The 20403-nt window shown below is 44.1% G+C and overlaps 1 protein-coding gene and 1 pseudogene across 10 annotated transcripts in view; one reads left to right on the top strand and one right to left on the bottom strand.

The window, feature by feature from the left end:
- CFLAR (CASP8 and FADD like apoptosis regulator) overlaps nucleotides 1-20403 on the bottom strand; it is a 64579-nt gene that overhangs the window by 18481 nt on the left and 25695 nt on the right. For 7 of the 10 annotated variants that reach the window (XM_021923871.2, XM_003907797.5, XM_009182754.4 and 4 more), the window contains 4 exons: nucleotides 17283-17337; nucleotides 13548-13597; nucleotides 12757-12838; nucleotides 1869-2379 (listed from right to left, as the gene is read on the bottom strand). In XM_021923871.2, the coding sequence (XP_021779563.1) occupies nucleotides 1869-2379; nucleotides 12757-12838; nucleotides 13548-13597; nucleotides 17283-17337 (698 nt within the window). Of the gene's footprint in view, nucleotides 1-483; nucleotides 534-1868; nucleotides 2380-12756; nucleotides 12839-13547; nucleotides 13598-17282; nucleotides 17338-18726; nucleotides 18834-20403 lie in introns of those variants that run through there. The other 3 variants (XM_009182759.4, XM_031651888.1, XM_031651889.1) reach the window with 3 other exon arrangements.
- Nucleotides 134-321, top strand: LOC103876443 (annotated as a pseudogene).

Raw genomic sequence — 20403 nt, 5'->3', positions numbered from 1 at the left:
TTGATCTAGTGTTAAACAAACTAAAAGCAGGTTATAAAGTGGTGGCAGGCTGTGAGTGTCTTTCGGGCAATACACGGGCTAGAGGGATGTGGGTCCTTGCCCTCTCCCTGTGTGCCTCATCGCCAGGCCTTGAAAAATTAAGGAAATCAAAGACTTTCTGCTCACAGCCTGGTGAAAAGATGACAAATCTGTCAAGATCAAGAAAAATAAGGATAATGTGAACTTTCAAGTTCGATGCAGCAGATACCTTCAGAGAAAGAGAAGGCAAAGAAACTGAAGCAGCCCTTGTCCCCTGCTTTAGCAGTAAAGGAGCTGAAATGAGCCAGACATGCTGATTTGAACTGTATTAAAATTTTTTTAATTAAAAATAAATAAATAATAGATGATGATTCCATCTGGGCTTACAAACATACTTCTGGGCTGGGTGCGGTGGCTCACGTCTGTAATCCTAGCACTTTGGGAGGCCGAGGCAGGAGGATCACTTGCGGTCAGGAGTTCAAGACCAGCCTGGTCAACATGGTGAAACCCCGTCTCTATTAAAAATACAAAAATTAGCAGAGTGTGGTGGTGCGCGCCTGTAGTCCCAGCTATTCAGGAGGCTGAGGCAGAAGAATTGCTTGAACCCAGGAGGTGGAGGTTGCAGTAAGCCGAGATGTGCCACTGCACTCCAGCCTGGGCAACAGAGCAAGACTTCACCTCAAAAAACAAACAAAAAAGATATACTTCTATATGACTGTGTGGGTATCAAATAAAAAAAGATCTGGAAGGTGGCCAGGTGTGGTGGCTCATGCCTGTAATCTCAGCACTTTGGGAGGCCGAGGTGTGTGGATCACTTGAGGCCAGGAGTTCCAGACCAGCCTGGCCAACATGATGAAAACCCTGTCTCTACTAAAAATACAAAAATTAGCCAGATGTGATGGCAGGTGCCTGTAATCCCAGCTACTCGGGAAGCTGAGGCAGGAGAATCACTGGAACCCAGGAGGTGGAGGTTGCAGTGAGCCAAGATCATGCCACTGCACTCCCAGCCTGGGTAACAAGAGTGCAACTCTGTCTCAAAAAAAAGAATTAAAAATAAAAATTTGTGGCCAGGCACAGTGGCTCACGCTTGTAATCCTAGCCCCTTGGGATGCCTTGGGATGCCGAGGCAGGCAGAACACCTGAGGTCAGGAGTTCAAGACTGGCCTGGTCAACATGGTGAAACCCAGTCTCTACTAAAATTACAAAAATTAGCCGGGGCGTGGTGGCACACGCCCGTAATCCCAGCTACTTGGGAGGGTGAGGCAGGAGAACTGCTTGAACCTGGGAGGCGGACGTTACAGTGAGCCAAGTTTGTCCTGCTGCACTCCAGCCTAGGCAAACAGCAAGACTCCATCTCAAAAAAAAATTAAAAAATAAAAAAATAAAAATTTGTTATTTGTATGTATTTATGTATTTATTGGAGACAAGGTCTCCAATACTGTACTCCAAGGCTGCAGTACAGTAGTGCAATCATGGCTCACTGCAGCCTCAAACTCCTGGGCTCAAGCGATCCTCCTATCTTAGCCTCCCAAGCAGTTGGGACTACAAGCACACACCACTGCACCCAACTAATTTTTAATTTTTTTATAGAGTAAGGTCTCACTTTGTTGCCCAGGCTGAAAATTTCTTAATTTTGAAGAAAAGTATTCAAACTACAAACTAACTAACTACAAAGTATTTATAAATCGTGCCGGGTCTATACTGTAGTCCTACGGCAACCCCAAAGCAGGAGGGAAAATCTCTTTTCCTCCCAGAAGAGAAGGGCAGCAAACGTGGCACAGTGGTAATTCCTATCCTGTGGCACGAAAATAAGCAGGTGGTCCAGAACTGACCACCTCCTGGGGGCTCACCTTTCTTGTCTCAGTTTCTGGGAGAGGCACTGCAGGTACAGGGATGGTGAGCTGCAGGACCGCTCCAGCAGGGACACATCCGCAGTGCACAGGCTCCAGAAGAAGTCAGCTTCTCGGTGAACTGTGCTCAGCCCTCGCTGCTGAGCCTTGAACTCCACATTCTTCATTGCTGGCCCATCCACCTCCAAGAGGCTGCTGTCCTCCAGCTGGCCCTCTGACACTACATAGTTCTGAATAAAAAACACCTTTGGCTTCCCTGCTAGATAAGGGCATGAATCTCCCATGAACATCCTCCTGATGTGATGCAGGGGGAGTCCTGAGTGAGTCTGATCCACACCATACAAGCTCTGGGAGCCTCCTCGGCTCACCAGGACACATACAAAGCTATCGTAGTCTCGGTGCTCAGGCATACAGGCAAATTGGCCAAGAATCTGGGATATACCATTCACACTGAGATGCAAGAATTTCTGGACTTCATAGCCCAGGGAAGTGAAGGTGTCTTGAAGAAGCTCTGGGGAAAACACAAAACAAACATGGAAAACAACACTGGAGTGAGGAGAGTTCAAGAGGACTGGGTAGGAATCCTAGCCATGGTCTAATCTCCATTATGAAAAGCTTCTGCTTTTGTGTCATATTTTGACGGGCTCGAGTCCTGGGCAGTTGGAACAGGAACCATCTGAATCATGAAAGACGTGACTTTAGGTCCCTAAATATGGTCTATACCCTGCTATACCACTGTTCCTGCCTGATGCCAGCCACAGGCACAGACTGAGCCCACTCTAGTCCAATCAAACCAAGGGGAGGACAAAACCTTTCTTTCTTCAACGACCTTCTTACTGAAGTCCAGACCTCACAATCTTTCTCTCTTCTGAGTGGCTCACTCTGGGGGAAGCCCACCACCACATCATGAAAGTACTCAGGCAGTCCCTCAGAGAGGCCCACATGAAGAACAGGCTTCCCGTCAACAGCTAGCACCAACTTCCCAGTCATGTGAGTGACCACCTTAGAAGTGGATCCTCTAATCCCAATCAAGCATTCAGATGACCCAGCTGACAACTGACCACAACTTCACTAGACTCTGGGCCAGAACAGCCCAGCTAAGCTGCTCCTACATTCCTCACCCACAGGTGAAGATACAATTAAATTAGTACTGTTGTTTTTGCCACTAAATTTTGGAGTGATTTGTATACATTTTTAGGTAAATAATTCACTAGGTAAGTCCTTTGACCTTTCCTATCAGTAAAAGGAAAAGGCTTCTTACTTTTCTCCTTTGCTTGGCCCACAACTAAGGATTAAACAATGAATCATTGGCTGGGCTCAGTGGCTCACACCTGTAATCCCAGCACTTTGGGAGGCTGAGGCGGTCAGGAGTTCAAGCCCAGCCTGGCCAAAATGGCGAAACCCCGTCTCTACTAAAAATACAAAAATTAGTCAGGTGTAGTGGCACGCCCCTGTAGTCCTAGCTACTCAGGAGGCTGAGGCAGGAGAATCACTTGAACCCAGGAGGTGGAGGTTGCAGTGAGACAACATTGCAACACTACACTCCAGCCTGGGCAACAGAGTGAGACTCTGTCTCAAAAAAAAAAAAAAGAAAATGAATTATTGTATCATGTAATAATGAAGAGATACAAAGGAAGTGCTGATATTTCTAAGTCTATAATCAATCAGCATCATTAACAAGGAAATAGGAGACATGATTCACAGGTTGCAAATAACCCATTAAATAGTGAGGGCAGCCAGGCCCCAGTGGCTCACGCCTGTAATCCTAGCACTTTGGGAGGCCAAGGCAGGCAGATCACCTGAGGTCAGGAGTTCGAGACCAGTCTGGTCAACATGGTGAAACCCTGTCTCTACTAAAAATACAAAAATTAGTCAGGCGTGGTGGTGCTCACCTGTAATCCCAGCTACTTGGGAGGCTGAGACAGGAGAATCGCTTGAACCCGGGAGGCAGAGGTTGCAGTGAGCGAACACTGCGCCACTGTACTCCACCCTGGGCAACAGAGCAGGACTCCATCTCTAATAATAATAATAATAATAATGAGGGTAAATGCCTTCACAGGATCTCTGGGCAGCTGTTATCAGGACTGTAATTTTGTACAGCCTTTTTGAAGAGCAATTTGGGAGTATCATTAAATTTTAAATGTGTATACGCTTTATAAAAAAAGAAAACTCTGTGTGGTAGAAGAGGCCTGGACGCACTGTCCCCTAGTCATCTCCTCTGAGGGTGCAGGCGAGTTTCAATACCCAGTACTGAATCCAGGATGAACAAGGAGAGAACCTGGACTAGGACTCCAGTTCCATCACTGCTATTCTATTCCAAAGGACTTACACGTCTCTAATCATAGAGTATTTGTTCCCCCAGGGGGCAGAAGCAAACAGGGAAACACCAGACTCAAAGCTCTTTTGTTTACTTATCTCAAGATTGGTTCACTTCCCTCAAAACCTCTCGTCACTGATAAATGTCCTTCCTTATCAAAGTCCTTGAAAGAAAGCTTCACCTCGTTCTCCCTTCCCATGCTGATATGTGAGGCTTGGACAGAACAAATGCTATACTGTGCCTTCCAGCTCTTTCCTTTATTTGTGCTCCCTGGAGGTTCTGGCTGGGGAAGCCCCTGTCACATGACCGTAAGCAGACAGTCGCGTGGTGCAGGGCAAAAGAGGAACCAGCCTTGCAATCACAAGATGTGGGTTTAAGTCCTAGTTCCTCCATCTCCTCTTACTAGGGTCTGAATCTTGCATGGTCTTGGAAGAGGACTGGGCTACAACAGCAGACAAGCTAGGAAGGGAATGGGAATCTGAGGTCTGGGGCAGAAAATCCTTACCTAAAAGAACAGAAGAAAAATGGCTAAAGCTGGAGGTGAAGCCAAAAACCATGCAGGTCCCAAATGCCAAAAAGAACAGCAGGTCTGAGCCTCAGACAAGACAGAGCATTGCTTAAATGTGTGGCAAGGCAGTCACTCCATAGGCCCAGCCTGAAGACATCACCACTGACATTTCCCATTAATGTCACAATTTTCCTCTATGAGATGGTGAGGTGGAGTGGGAAGGGTTGTTAGCTGGCACTTGCAACTTTACTGGGCCAGCAAGAACATGCATACAGTCCAGTCTAATGTATAGGATCAAAAAGGTAATGACAGTGTGACTCTGAGTCAGTTTGAGTCAGCCCCAGTTTATTCATCTATAAAACAGGATTAAAACGAATGCTTGGCCAGGTGCAGTGGCTCACACGTATAATCCCAGCACTTTGGGAGGCTAAGGTGGGAGGATGGCTTGAGCTCAGGAGTTTGAGACCATCCTGGGAGTCACAGGGAAATCCCATCTCTACAAAAAATAAAAAATTAGCCAGGCATGGTAGTGCATGCCTGTAGTCATCACAGCTACTCAGGAGGCTGAGGCAGGAGGAACTCTTGAGCAGGAGGTTCTTCAAAAGGTGACTGTGAGGGCAGGGTACAGTGGTTCATACCTGTAGTCCCAGCACTTTGGGAGGCAAGGTGGGTGGATCGCTTGAGCTGCAGAGTTCAAGACCAGCCTGGGCAACATGGCGAAACCCCATCTCTACCAAAAATACAAAAATTGGCCGGGCATGGTGGCACGCATCTGTGGTCCTAGCTACTTGGGAGGCTGAGGAGGATCACTTGAGCCCAGGAAGTGGAGGAGCCAAGATCGCCCCACTGCACTCCAGCCTGGGTGAAAGAGTGAGACTCTGTCTCAAAAAAAAGGTGAAAAAGGTGACCGTGAGGATCCAGTGAGATTTCTGTAAAGATGCTTTGCAAACTGTGTTTATTCAGATATAAGATATTGACTTTAAAGGAAACAAAGCAAGCCATTTCAAAGTACAAATCACCAATCTTATGGTGTTGCACATCTCTCATGGAATCTCTCTCTTAGGACCTGGAGGGAGGTCTCTATATTCTGAACTAAAATGGGCTCAGAGCGGACAAAGTCCAAGTCCTATGTAGGCAGAACAGTAACTGTTTTGTCCTTGCACATAAATAGAGGAAGAAAAACTTGGGGGCTGGGTTTGGAAAATAAAACTTCAACAAACTACAGAAGTCCCACTTCTCCTTCTAGAACCCACCCTGGAAAACCCACACCCAACCCAGTCTGACCTCCAAAAATTCCAACGGTTCTTTAGAACTTCTTGAAATGATATGGGGGAGGTAGAGAGGGGAAGGGTGGGGGTTCTTCTGGCCTTGCAGTTAGTACAGGGCTGTTCATTCAAGGTCAGGGTCAGCACTACTCACAGGTTTGAGGACTTCACAGATAAACCAAAAAAACCAAAATACAGTAAAATGTCATGACTTCATTAATTTAGAATTTGTTTTGATCTAAATGAGGGTGCATTTATCTTGACAATTTCTATGAAAAGGGCTTCATTAAATAAATGTATAAAATAAACGAGAATGAGGGAATGCTTCACCGGTTAATTTACAATCACTTACTGTGTACCTTTAATAAGCCCAGTGTTAATTGCTATAGAGCACATGGGCAAAACATAAGATGGGCAAAACATTCTTAGTGAAAAAGGGAGTTCTGAGGTCAAATGTGTTTGGGAAATGCAAGGTAGACAAGGCTAAAATAGGTTTATTCGCAGGAAGAATTCTCAGAGCCTTTAATAGGTCAATATGCATTGCAAATATCTGAGGGGGAAGAGATTAGGCAGCACTTCTCAAATTTACTTGACCAGAAAACTCTTGTTTTACAAAGTTCCCCTTATCGCCTACAGAAATACTTGGACAAGAGAATACATATCAAATATATGATGTACTTAAATCAAAGAGCTTATAATCTTGTTGGGGAAGCAAAGCTTATAAATGCACATAAAACAAAGATTACGTGGTGGCTCATGACCATAATCCCGTGATTTGGGAGGCCAAGGCAGGAAGATCACTTGAAGTCAGGAGTTCAAGACCGCCCTGGGCAATACAGCAAAAAACCCTGTCTCTACAAAAAACAAAAATAAGTTAGCCAGACATGTTAGCATGTAGTACTAGGGACTCAGGAGGCTGAAGTGGCAGGATTGCTCGAGCCCAGAAGTTTGAGACCAGTCTGGACAACATAGTGAAACCCTGTCTCTACAGAATATTTTAAAAATTAGATGGATGTGGTGGTGCCTGTGTGTAGTTCCAGCTACTTGGGAGGGTGAGGTGGAGGATCGCTTGAGCCTGGGAGGTTAAGGCTGCAGTGAGCCGTGATTGTTTCACTGTGCTCCATTCTGGGTGATAGAGCAAGACCCTGTCTCAAAAAAGAAAAGGAAAGTACAGAAAAATGTTCAAGCTTTTCAGAAAGAACAGGGTAGAAAAAAAAATACTTCCTCTTGGCCAGGTGCGATGGCTCATCCCTGTAATCCCAGCACTTTGGGAGGCCGAGGCGGGTGGATCACTTGAGGTCAGGAGTTCAAGACCAGCCTGTCCAACATGGTGAACCCTGTCTCTACAAAAATACAAAAATTAGCCGGGCATGATGGCGGGTACCTGTAATCCCAACTACTCATGAGGCTGAGGTGGAGAATCGCTTGAACCCGGAAGACAGGTTACAGTGAGCCAAGATAACGCCATTGCACTCCTGCAGCCTGGGCAACAGAGCGAGACTCTGTCTCAAAACAAAAACAAAAACAAAAAAACTTCCTCTTAAAATTTGCAAACATCGTCTTTTATTTTTATTCAGGGGACTTAAAAACAACCAGAGCTTCAGGCCAAGCCGTAAAGCCCATATGTCAGAGATGTGAGACGTTTGCTTCTATATTCCCAACAGAATTAAAAAGTCCAGTGTTTAAAGATGACCCACCAGGGCCTAGCACAGATCCAGCTTTGCTATCACTGACACAGATGACACAACACCAAAGACTTATTTTTCAATTCTACCAAACTGAGATAATTAGCCCCCAAATCCCTAAGCATTTACTTCTGCCTCAAGAAGAGGTTACTGAACTCCATAAGGATTCTTCTCAAGAATGAACTACCAAAGAATAACCTTATTTCATGCATAACACAGCTCTGAGAACAGATTCCACCTCATTGCCTTAATATTTGCTTCACACAGGGCCAAGCATGGTGCTTTGCACATAGTAGGCCCTCAACAAACATTTACCGGACAAAGAAATAAAGCTATAAATACTTGGGAGACGTGCATGCTCTCTGAATAAAAGTTTGGTTTTTTGAGGACAGAAGTGAAGACAGGTAGAAGAGAGTCTGCTAAACTCTAAAGATAAAAAGGATTGGCTTTTATAAACACACTGACACTGGGAGAGCTTATTCCTTCATTCATTCACCCAACAAATATTTATTGAACACCTAGGTACCAGGGATTGTTCCAGGTCCTGGAGACCCATAGTAAGAGGGATGGATAAACTCCCCCACCTTCATGGAAATTATATTGAGGCAAAGTAATTAAAAGCATAGGCTTTGGAGTCCAGCTTTTGATCCCAGCTCAATCAGTACTAGAGAAGGTAGGAGTGTAGTTCACTGCTTAGCTTCCTCACCTTGAAAAGAGAGAGAATAGGCCGGGCGCGGTGGCTCACGCCTGTAATCCCAGCACTTTGGGAAGCTGAGGTGGGCGGATCACGAGGTCAGGAGATCGAGACCAGCCTGGCCAACATGGTGAAACCTCGTCTCTACTAAAAATACGAAATTAGCCGGGCATGGTGGCATGAGCCTGTAATCCCAGCTACTCAGGAGGCTGAGGCAGGAGAATCGCTTGAATCTGGGAGGCGGCAGTTGCGGTGAGCTGAGATCACGCCATTGCACTCCAGCCTGGGCAACATGAATGAAACTCCGTCTTAAAAATAAATTTAAAAAAAAGAAAAAAGAAAAATTAGCTGGGCGTGGTGGCACATGCCTGTAATACCAGCTACTCAGGAGGCTGAAGCAGGAGAATCGCTTGAACTTGGGAGGGAGAGGTTGCAGTGAGCTGAGACTGCACCACTGAACTCTAGTCTGACAACAGAGCAAGACTCCGTCTCAAAAAAAAAAAAAGAAAAGAAAAGAAGAGAACATAGAAAGAATATTCCTAGTAAATTAGTTCTAAGTAGAACAAAAAAAAATTTAATGGAGAGAACAGCACCTATATTATGGTATTTATGAGGATTAAGCACGAATCCATGTAAAACAATTAGCATAATACCTGGCACGTAGTAGATTTTTAATAAATTATGTACTCTGAGCACAGCTATGCCCAGGTTAGTCCTATCATGTTCCTGTTTGTTTCTTTCAGAGCCCTTATTTCAGCTGGCAATTACCTTACCCGCTTGTAGGACTCCTGCACTCCTCCCAAGTGTTCAATGTTAACCAGGTGGCAAAGTTAACTAGACAGAAGAAATCCACATAATTACTCTAGATGAAGCCCCCTAACTGCAGATTAGATGAAAAGAGATGAAGGGTGCTGCACTAATAACAACCATTTTCAACCAAGGCAGGATTCTGGGCCTAGAATCTTCAGTGACAAATCACCAGGAGGGGAGGAGGAAAATGAAGAGCTGGAGGCCTAGAGAGATGATGTGAGGAGAGGAGACTCTGCCTTTCCACTTCATAATAATTAATGTTCTCCTGCTGCTCTGAGTCTGTGCATGTAAGTGGATTCGTGACCTCGCAGCTGATGAAAACCATAGCACAAGAAGAATAAAAATGTGCTGCCTTGTTTCTTACCTGCTAATTAGCCACCTGAGCCCAGGGGGGTTTATAAGAGGCCTCAAGCCCAATTATTGATTTTGTTCCCAGAGGCAGGGAAGGCTTGAGTCAAATCACCCTGATTCTCAGGGGAAAGGCAGCACTGAGCATCCAGGGTACCCTCTAATGGCCTAGGCCTACTCTTGTCCAGCAATATACCACCAAGATGTTGAACTTTAAAGGCCTACGTCTGACCAGGAGGGACCTGCTGTCTAGAGTTGCCATTCTGATTCTTGGAGCTCATATACAGACACATCAGCAGCCATGGGGCAGGAAACAGATGTGCTAATGCAGTCAACACCAATACCTACTCATACCTGCAGCCAAAAGCATGATGCCCCAGGCTCTGCCTCCAATTCTACCGTCCTCTTCCATCTTTCTCCCTTATCAGGTCTCTGCCCTCCTGTACTTTGTACTTAGATTCTCCTTTGCCAAGCCCATTCAGACTGTGACTGGTAGGAGTGTTGTGCTCAGCTTTCCACTTGAGTGTTTATCCAAGAGGTTGTCCCCTCTCAGGTTATGGCCTCCATTCCAGTGCACCACAGCCTACGGGGATGTATCCCACTCATGCATCCCCTTGGGCCTAGAGCGGGCCTCAGTGCCCTGGTCTCTCACTTGTCTGAGATCAGATTCTATGTACCAAGTGCAAAGAGCCATGGTGAGCTCTTGCTTAGGTGGTTTATGGCTAGAATTAAACAAGCAAATGAGGAAATAATGCAAGTTGGCATCTAGTACAGGCTCATACTGTGCCAGGCACTATTCTAAGCCCTTTCCAAGTATGAACTCATTCATTCTGCCCAACCTCCCTGTGAGGTAGGTCCATTATTAACCCACTTTACAAAAGAAAAACTGGGACTTAAGGAGGCCGAGAACTCAGCATTACAGGAAAAATAAAAATAAAATTTAAATTAAAAAAAAATTAGAAGCCGGGCACGGTGGCACACGCCTGTAATCCCGGGAGGGATGTACTCAGGAGGCTGAGGCAGGAGAATTGCTTGAACCCAGGAGGAAGAGGTTGCAGTGAGCCAAGATCACATCACTGCACTCCAGTGTGGGCAACAAGAGTGAGACTCTCTCTCAAGAAAGAAAAAAATAAAAAATAAAAAATAAAAAAGAGGCCAGGGACATTGCCCAAGGTCACAAGCCAGAACATGGCATAGCCATGATTCAAACCCACACTGTCGTATTCCATTTCTCAACTCTGATCATGCTCCTATAATGCAGAAAAATACGAATATACATTCAGCCCCTGCCCACAAGAGGCCCACAACGCAGCAACAGAAGCAAGCACAGACATTGAGTTTTAGCCAAAAAACTTGGTTTTTCAATTCACAGCAGGTCATGGCTTTTTTTTTTTATGATTCTCTTCATACAACAGATATATGTACAACATCTGCTGATGAATGAAATAACACTGACCAAAACCAGAAGTACAGGACAATTACATAATCTCTTAAAACAGGAAGTGACTCATTAAGAAAATATTTTCTCATTCTTATATGGGTACTAATGGCTAAAAAGGAGAAGACACTTATCTTTCTCACATCTAACCAAAAACAGGACATGACCAAGCAGGATCATATCTGAAATCCTGGAAAATTTAGTCTTATATTTGACCTTCTCTTAACCTCTCTTCCTATAAAACTCCCCATGGTAACATTTTAAGTGAGCCTAAAAGATAGTTCTGACTCATTTTAAGAGAATGTTGAGAAGCTCTAAAACTGGAAATATAATGATCGATCCTCTTAAGGAAGAGCTAAATAATTAAACAGAAAGTCATTCCACTTATCTATGCTGTTCTCATTCTCTTTTGATGCAGCACCAGTGATTCAGTTTGAGTCAGACATCCAACAACAACTGAGCAAAAGCAATGGTGACTCACAGATAGAAGAGACTGTGAGGCCAACAACCAAAGCAAAGGACAGCAGAACTGACACATTGCTCAGAAAATATCCAAAGCTCTGTAAGTGAGCTCACATTTATCATGTCTTTAATGTTCCCAGGAAAGTTTTTGTCATCTATCTAGGTGAAATGATGGGGCATGTGATAGTATCTGAAGCCAGAATGCCTTCCATTAATATTAATGTCCCTCTGGGTTCCAGGACTCCTCCCTGCTATAGCATCCAAATGAAAAGGCAAGACTGAAGCTCACCAACTACCGTAAATGATGTCTTTGTGTCAGAGACACTGTTACGTGTTCCCCAAATCCATTTCATTTTCCTCCTGACACGCAGCTAGACTAATTTCTCCATGTCTACTACAGTTAGATGGAGCCACATGACTGAGTTCTGACCAATCTAATGAGGTGAAAATGATGCATATTATCATTTTTAGGCCTGGTCCCTAAAATCTCTTATAAGATCTTCCACACATTCTCTCTTCCCTTATCTGCTAGCCAGATACAAAGGACTCTGCAGAAAACCAAAGACCTCAGAAGATGATGGAGCCACTGAATGGCCACATGAACAAAGCCCCCCCCCCAGCCCGATCCACACTAGCCTGTGACATGAATGAGAAACAAGTCTCTGTTATGTTGAACCACATATTCATTTTTTCTTTTTTTGAGACAGGGTCTTGCTCTATCACTCATGCTGGAGTGCTGTGGCACAATCCTGGCTCACTGCAGCCTTGACCTCCTTAGGTTCAAGTGATCCTCCTGCTTCAGCCTCCTGTGTAGCTGGGACTACAAGTGTGCACCACCACACCAGCTAACGTTTTTTTTTTTTTAAGACAGAATCTCACTCTGTCACCCACGATGGAGTGCAGTGGTGCAATCTCGGCTCACTGCAACCTCTGCTTCCCAGGTTCAAACAATTCTTCTGTCTCAGCCTCCCAAGTAGCTGGGACTACAGGCATGCGCCATCATGCTCAGCTAATTTTTGTATTTTTAGTAGAGACGGGGTTTCACCATTTTGGCCAGGCTGGTCTTGAACTCCTGACCTCATGATCCACCTACGTCCACCTCCCAAAGTGCTGGGATTACAAGTGTGAGTCACCGTGCCTGGTCCACACTAGCTAATTTTTAACTGGGCTCAAGCGATCCTCCCATCTCAGCCTCACAAAATGCTGGAATTCCAGGCATGAGCAATCACACCCAGCCTGAAGCACAGATTATTGAACTGGTTTGTCATGGCAACTGGTGCTGATCACTCTAATGAATACAGCTTGCCTGTGCCATGATCTCAATCTGAGGGCACCGGTTAATCTGCAGCTTCCACACCTACCTGTCTCATTGCCAATGCAATCGATTATCAGGCAGATTCCTAGGGGCTTGCTCTTCATCTTGTATCTCTCTTCAGGTATGCTCTGGAAAGGAAGGCAAGAATTGCTAAAGACTCTGGATATTGCTCGGTTTCTATGAGGTTCCACTCATATACCATCTCTTCTTTTGGATTTCCTTTGACAGGTGAATCACTCAACAGACACAGCCTGAAGTTTCCCATTATGGCAAATGTTTCCCATTAATACCAAATTTTTCCTCTATTTGATAACAGGGTAATGTGCTCAAGACAAATTATTTTATTTTTATTTAATTTTAATGAAAATCCCATTCTCTTTATTGGCTTTGTGGAATAAAGATAATTTGAAAAACAGAGAAAACATGAGTCATTTGTCTCCACAGTAACCTGAAGTTATATAAGCGGTATCTTCCCAAGTACAAAGGGAGCCCTTCTATTGCTTCTGCTTACAAAGAAGTGTCAACCTAATAAAAAGCCAGAACAAGTCAAAGTTCAGGGAAGTATCACTGCTGACTTACATGTTCAGCAGTCACTGAGTCCAGACAAGGGGTGCTACTTTGGAACTTCCCTGCATTCCAAAGTTCACTAATGCAATCCTCCCTTTAACAACTTTCTCTTTGTTATTCAGAGTTCCCTTGTATGGAAGTTCTCAGGAGAACAACACTCTCAGCCTCCCATTGTCTCAAAGAATTCTTAATGGACAGATATTTTTAAAGAAGTCAGGGTTCTCCACAGCTATGTACATATAATACCAAATCAGACCATTTATTCTGTACCTGAGGCAAAAAAGCTTCTGATTCCTGAATGGATGTCTTCACTGGTTCTTCTAGGGGATGAGAGAGAGAGATCATTTACAAAGCTGAAGGAGAGCTAAGTCCACCCCCACACTGTCTTAGTTTCTTTGTATCACAACTGTTCTCCCTTCCTATTTTCTTCAATTATCTCTTCTTTCCCCAGCTATACTTGGCCGTGAGGTTCCAACCTCACATTGAAGAAAGTGACATAAGAAAACACAAGTCCCCGTGTCTCTACTAAAAAATACAAAAAACTAGCCGGGCGAGGTGGCGGGCGCCTGTAGTCCCAGCTACTCGGGAGGCTGAGGCAGGAGAATGGCGTGAACCCGGGAGGCGGAGCTTGCAGTGAGCTGAGATCCGGCCACTGCACTCCAGCCCCGGCGACAGAGCCAGACTCCGTCTCAAAAAAAAAAAAAAAGAAAAAAGAAAACACAAGTCCCAGTGCTACCAGGGGCTATCTGGAAAAGTTGCTTAAACAGCAAGTGAAGAAGGCTCTCCCCTACCTCACTCTAGGTGAGGAACAGGTGGCTGGTGAGTTTTTAACTTGATAGGAGAATCTAACAACCTCACCACCCAACAATACTGATAGCTTTCCTATATGTGCTGAAACTGTTGACAATACCTAAAGGGAACAGCCTTAGAGAGTGCAGAGCAGGGAAAGCTTATATGTGTTTGCTAGCTATAAAACAGATGGCACTGTTTTCATAGTCCAGTGATACTGGGAGATCATAAAATAAAATGTCAATGGCAAGACAGTGACAACGGGGGCAGTGAGCCTGGCAAATGCAGATGAGCCTAAAGCTAATTTGCTAGAAAAAAATGACTTGATTAGGTCAGGGAGGTGAATGAACGACCAGTTTTGAGCCAAAATTGTGCCACTGCACTCCAACCTGGGCAACAGAGCGAGACTCTGTCTCCAAAAAAAATAATAATAAATTTTAAAAAAAGATACACAGGATATATTAAGTGAAAAATAGATTATTAAATAATATGTATAATATTGATTCTGTGTACTTAAAAATATCTATTTGTGTACATATACTTACACATGTATTAATATATGCTTAAATATAAAAGAATCTAGAGGTATAAAAATCAAACATTAATAGCAGCTATTTCTGATACTTCAAAGAGGAAATTTCACTTTATATTTTTTGTATTTTAGCAATTATATATTAACAGAACACAAACAAAGAAAACCCGCAAAATAATCTATGTGATATATCTATCTCAGTTTAAGGCATTTAGCAAGAACTTACTAAATTGAAGTTATCACCATCCTCATCAAATTCAATGATGGCTGAATAGTTGAAATTTATTTGGAAGTCCAAATTAATATAAATATTTGGTTTGATGATTATTATTTATTTGGATGGAATCTCGCTCTGTCATCCAGGCTGGAGTGCAATGGCACGATCTAGGCTCACTGCAATCTCTGCCTCCCGGGTTGAAGCGATTCTCCTGCCTCAGCCTCCTGAGTAGCTGGGATTACAGGTGCGTGCCACCACACCTGGTTAATTTTTATATTTTCAGTAGAGACGGGATTTCACCATGTTGGTCAGGCTGGTCTCAAACTCCTGACCTCGTGATCCACCCACCTTGGCCTCCCAAAGTGTTGGGATTACAGGTGTTAGCCACCATGCCTGGCTGACCATTTTAAACCTCTATTAAATTAAGTCCAAGTTATTAGAAAGCTTTTAGCGGGGGGACAGAGTCTTGCTCTGTCGCCCAGGCTAGAGTGCAGTGGCAAGATCTCGGCTCACTGCAGCCTGCACCTCCCAGGTTCAATCAATTCTCCTGCCTCAGCCTCCCGAGTATCCGGGACTACAGGCGTGCACCACCACGCCCAGATAATTTTTGTATTTTTAGTAGAGACGGGGTTTCACCATGTTGCCCAGGTTGGTCTCGAACTGCTGACCTCAGGTGATCCACCCACCTCGACCTCTCAAAGTGTTGGGATTACAGGCATAAGCTACCATGTCCAGCCCAGAAACCTTTTTCTTTATTAGCAAATAAACCAAGTCCAAGCAAGAACAAGTAAGCAGCTCTCCTAATAGGATCACAGAGATATTGGGATTAATTCCTATGCAAATCTACTAGTTCTCCTATTTTCCCTTTAAACAGCCTTCGGAATACTAATTCTCATCACCTCACCAGTGTTTTAAGAAACATGCTGTTATTTCAGGAATTAATTCGCTTCTCAGTAGTTTTTGCTGAAAAGCACAGTATCAGGTAGAGAATGACAGGCATGAGCTACACCATCTGACTAATCCAGGCCAAAGTAAGTTTTCAGGTACACACAGCACAAAGACTGAGTCATAAGGTATCTGTAAGGGGACTGCCACACAAAGAGGGCTTCTATTAGGCCACTGCCCCACTCAAAACATTCATGATGTCCCACCACACACAGGACAGATTCCAAGCCCCTTGGATAAGACTGAAGCCCTCCATCACAGCCCATCAATCCCTGCTTCCTGGAGTTCGGAACCACAACCATGTGCTTCATCAGTGTAAGACAGAGTCTCAGCTCTCACTTCAAGGAGGACTCAAGCAAAAGAAGTAAACTTTTGCTGGGTACAGTGGCTCACGCCTGTAATCCCAGCACTTTGGGAGGCCAAGGCAGGTGGATTACTTGAGGTCAGCAGTTTGAGACCAGCCTGACCAACATGGTGAAATGTTGTCTCTGCTAAAAATACAAAAATTAGGCTGGGTGCTGTGGCTCATCCTTGTAATCCCAGCACTTTGGGAGGCCAAGGCGGGTGTATCACCTGAGGTCAGAAGTTTGAGACCAGCCTGGGCAACAGAGTGAAACCCTATCTCTACAAAAAACACAAAAATAATCTGGGTGTGGTGGCGCAAGCCTGTAATCCCAGCTACTCGGAGGCTGAGGCATAAGAATCACCTGAACCCAGGAGGCGGAGGCTGCAGTGAGCTGAGATCGTACCACTGCACGCCAGCCTGAGTGACAGAGCGAGACTGTGTCTCAAAAAAAAAAAAAAAAAAAAAAAATTAGCTGGGTGTGGTGGTGCATGCGTTTAATCCCAGCTACTCAGGAGGCTGAGGCATGAGAATTACTTGAACTCAGAAGGTGGAGGCTGCAGTGAGCCGAGAGTGCACCACTGCACTTCAGCCTGGGTGACAGAGTAAGACTCCATCTCCAAACAAAAAAAAAGAAGTAATCTTTTAAAAAATGATCTATGGGATCAAGTGCTAATGTTTTAAGAGAGAAAATAGATCATGCGGGTTGAAATTGACCTGTCTTTAAATTGCACGTTTTCTTTCTTTGTTAGGAAAGGGGGGATATCATCTGTAGAATATCCAGATTTATTAAATGGGCTATAAGACAAGAACTTATTTACCTTTCCTCTTCCTGCTGCTAGATATTTGGTTTAACATGGTTCATTATCATGGTTGGATGAATGTTTAACATGGCCTGGTTAGAGCTCCATTCCATTTCAGTTATAAACGTCACATCTCTTAAAATATAGCCAAGATGACGAAGCTGATGGAGTATGATGGTGTTCAAACTTAGATAAGCTAATTCAATAGACAACTAGAAATGCCAATGAGTCTATCGTAAGAGCTTAACCGGTTTTTATTTTGAGAGCTTACTTAGATTATGTAGATAAAGGAAATTGCCAACTCTAAAAATGCAACAGTTGTACTAAAATTATCAAGCATTTATAAAGAATGAATATTTAAAAAAGGTGGTCTTACGTTGAGTGCCAAGTTGCTCCTTAAGTCTTTGTTCTTTACTTCTCCCATTGTGGAGCTTCAAATACAAAGAATAAAAGGTCACACTTCCTGTTTGTTATTTCAGAGGTACATTATACATTACACCTCTTTAAATGTCTCAATAGGATTCTTAACCCAGGAAAAAAATAAAAATATCATCTCCACAGTTAAATTATCTAAAGAATAGCAAGAGCTGTTAACTCCATAAATCCCATATCATATTACCAAAGAACAGGGAAATTCTGCTTTTAAAAAATGAAAATAGGCCAGGAGTGGTGGCTGACACCTATAATCCCAACACCTTGGGATGCCAAGGTGGTTGGATCATCTGAGGTCAGGAGTTCCAGACCAGACCAGCCTGGCCAACATGGTAAAACCCCACCTCTACTAAAAATACAAAAATTTGCTGGGCATGGTGTGGGTGCCCCTGTAATCCCAGCTTCTCAGGAGGCTGAGGCAGGAGAATCGCTTAAACCAGGGAGGCAGAGGTTGCAGTGAGCTGAGATGGCGCCATTGCACTCCAACCTGGGCGAAGAGAGTGAAAAGTGAAACTCTGTCACAAACATAAAAAAAAAATAATAAAATAAAAATATGCTGGCCGGGCGCGGTGGCTCACGCCTGTAATCCCAGCACTTTGGGAGGCCGAGACGGGCGGATCACAAGGTCAGGAGATCGAGACCATCCTGGCTAACACGGTGAAACCCCGTCTCTACTAAAAAATACAAAAAACTAGCCGGGCGTGGTGGCGGGCGCCTGTAGTCCCAGCTACTCGGGAGGCTGAGGCAGGAGAATGGTGTAAACCCGGGAGGCGGAGCTTGCAGTGAGCTGAGATCCAGCCACTGCACTCCAGCCTGGGTGACAGAGCGAGACTCCGTCTCAAAAAAAAAAAAAAAAAAAAAAAAAAAAAAAAGCTAAGCTAGCATAGTAGAATGTTTCAAAACAGCCCAATAAAAGCTGATGTTACAGTATAGTATAGTTGCTAGCATAGCTCCAGGTTAGGATAAGCTGTTAGAACATGAGATTCACATTCCACCTGTTCCTTCAACATGGGGCAAAGTACAGCATGGTTAAGAGTTGGATTTCTAGCCCAGACAGACCTGGCTAGGAATCCTGATTCTGCCACTTATTAGCTATGTAATCTTGAGCAAGTTATTTAACTTCCGTATGTGTGTCTCTTCATATGCTAAATGAGGATAATAATAATAGATACCTTACAGATTTTGTATGAAGATTAATGCATACGAAGCGCTCAGCACAGTGCCAAACACACGGAAGTACACCATAAATGTCCAGTTATTGCTTTTCTATCATTGCCTAGCTACACATAAGCAACATATGGTTCTGATTCTTGATAATCAAATATTCTTCATAAACCACTTCTGAGGGCTAGAGTAAGAGTAATCAGAGAATGAAAGATTAAACCAACCCTTTCTCTTCTCAGACGATAGGTCCTATGTAAGATACACATACCACATGCTGTCAACCCATCTGAGACACTCAGCTTTCAAATGACAGTTCTTCTCTGAAGCTAACCTAGCCAAAAGAGAGAAGTGCACTATCTGTTAAGCTGTGTCAGTAGCTAAGTCTGTGTTTCTAAATTAAAAACATGTAAGTTGCCGGCCGGGGGCAGTGGCTCACGCCTGTAATCTCAGCACTTTGGGAGGCCGCGGCTGTCGGATCACGAGGTCAGGAGATCAAGACCATCCTGATTAACATGGTGAAACCTCGTCTCTACTAAAAATACAAAAAATTAGCCGGGTGTGGTGGCCGGTGCCTATAGTCCCAGCTACTCGGGAGGTTGAGGCAGGAGAATGGCATGAGCCCAGGAGGCGGAGCTTGCAGTGAGCCGAGATCGCACCACTGCACTCCAGCCTGGGCAACAGAGCAAGACTCTGTCTCAAAAAAAAAAAAAAAAAAGTAAGTTGCCTTTTTTACTAATAATTAGTAACTTAGTCAGAGGTTGATCATATCAGATAGAAACTGGCCCCGTGCATAGATGTGTATTCACTTATACAATTAGAGAGAGGTAACATATCACATCAAAGATGGATTTTAAAAGCATTGTATTGTAGCCATATAATTTTTAAATTTTTTTTTTTTTTTTTTTTTTTTTTGAGACAGTCTCACCCGGTCGCCCAGGCTGGAGTGCAGTGGCGCCTGCAACCTCTGCCGCCCGGGTTCAAGTGATTCTCCTGCCTCAGCCTCCAGAGTAGCTTGGATTACCGGCGCCTGCCACTGCGCCTGGTTAATTTTTGTAGTTTTAGTAGACACAAGGTTTCACCACCTTGGCCAGGCTAGTCTTGAACTCCTGACCTCGTGATCCACCCGCCTTAGCCTCCCAAAGTGCTGGGATTACAGGCGTGAGCCACCGCGCCCGGCCATAATTTCTTAATTCTATAGTATCTTGTGGTATCCTGTGGCATTTAATCACACAGTAATTTTTGAAGCACTTCTGCAGACTCATATGAGTTAACTTCTAGGTATTCAGCTCCTAAACCTCTTAAGGAAGTCACTGCATTCATATGCCATAGTGCCTGCTTACTAAATTAATGAATGAATAATCAGGGTCACTTTTTTTTTAGATGGAGTTTCACTCTTGTTGCCCAGACTGGAGTGCAATGACACAATCTCGGCTCACCGCAACCTCTGCCTCTCGGGTTCAAGTGATTCTCCTGCCTCAGCCTCCCAAGTAGCTGGGATTATAGGCATGCACCACCACACACAGATAATTTTGTATTTTTAGTAGAGACAGGGTTTCTCCATGTTGGTCTCGAACTCCCAACCTCAGGTGATCCGCCTGCCTTGGCCTCCCAATGTGCTAGGATTACAGGTGTGAGCCACTGTGCCCAGCCTTAGGGTGACATATTAAATATAGAAAATTTAAGGAGAAACTAATATGCAAAGCATATGGGCTCACAACAGGCTACATAGCAATGAATATGCCTCATTTACAAAATAGAAACACAATAGTAAAAATATGACAGGTTTTCAACTGAGAATGACAATATAATTTATATTAGACAGACAATAGCAGAGAAAGCTCAGAAACCTGGATCTGAATCCTAAATCTGCTTTTTCTCATTATTTGGTATTACAGAGACTC

The sequence above is a fragment of the Papio anubis genome, chromosome 10 (assembly GCF_008728515.1).
Source record: "Papio anubis isolate 15944 chromosome 10, Panubis1.0, whole genome shotgun sequence".
NCBI lineage: Eukaryota > Metazoa > Chordata > Mammalia > Primates > Cercopithecidae > Papio > Papio anubis.
This window is presented reverse-complemented; position numbering and strand designations above follow the sequence as displayed.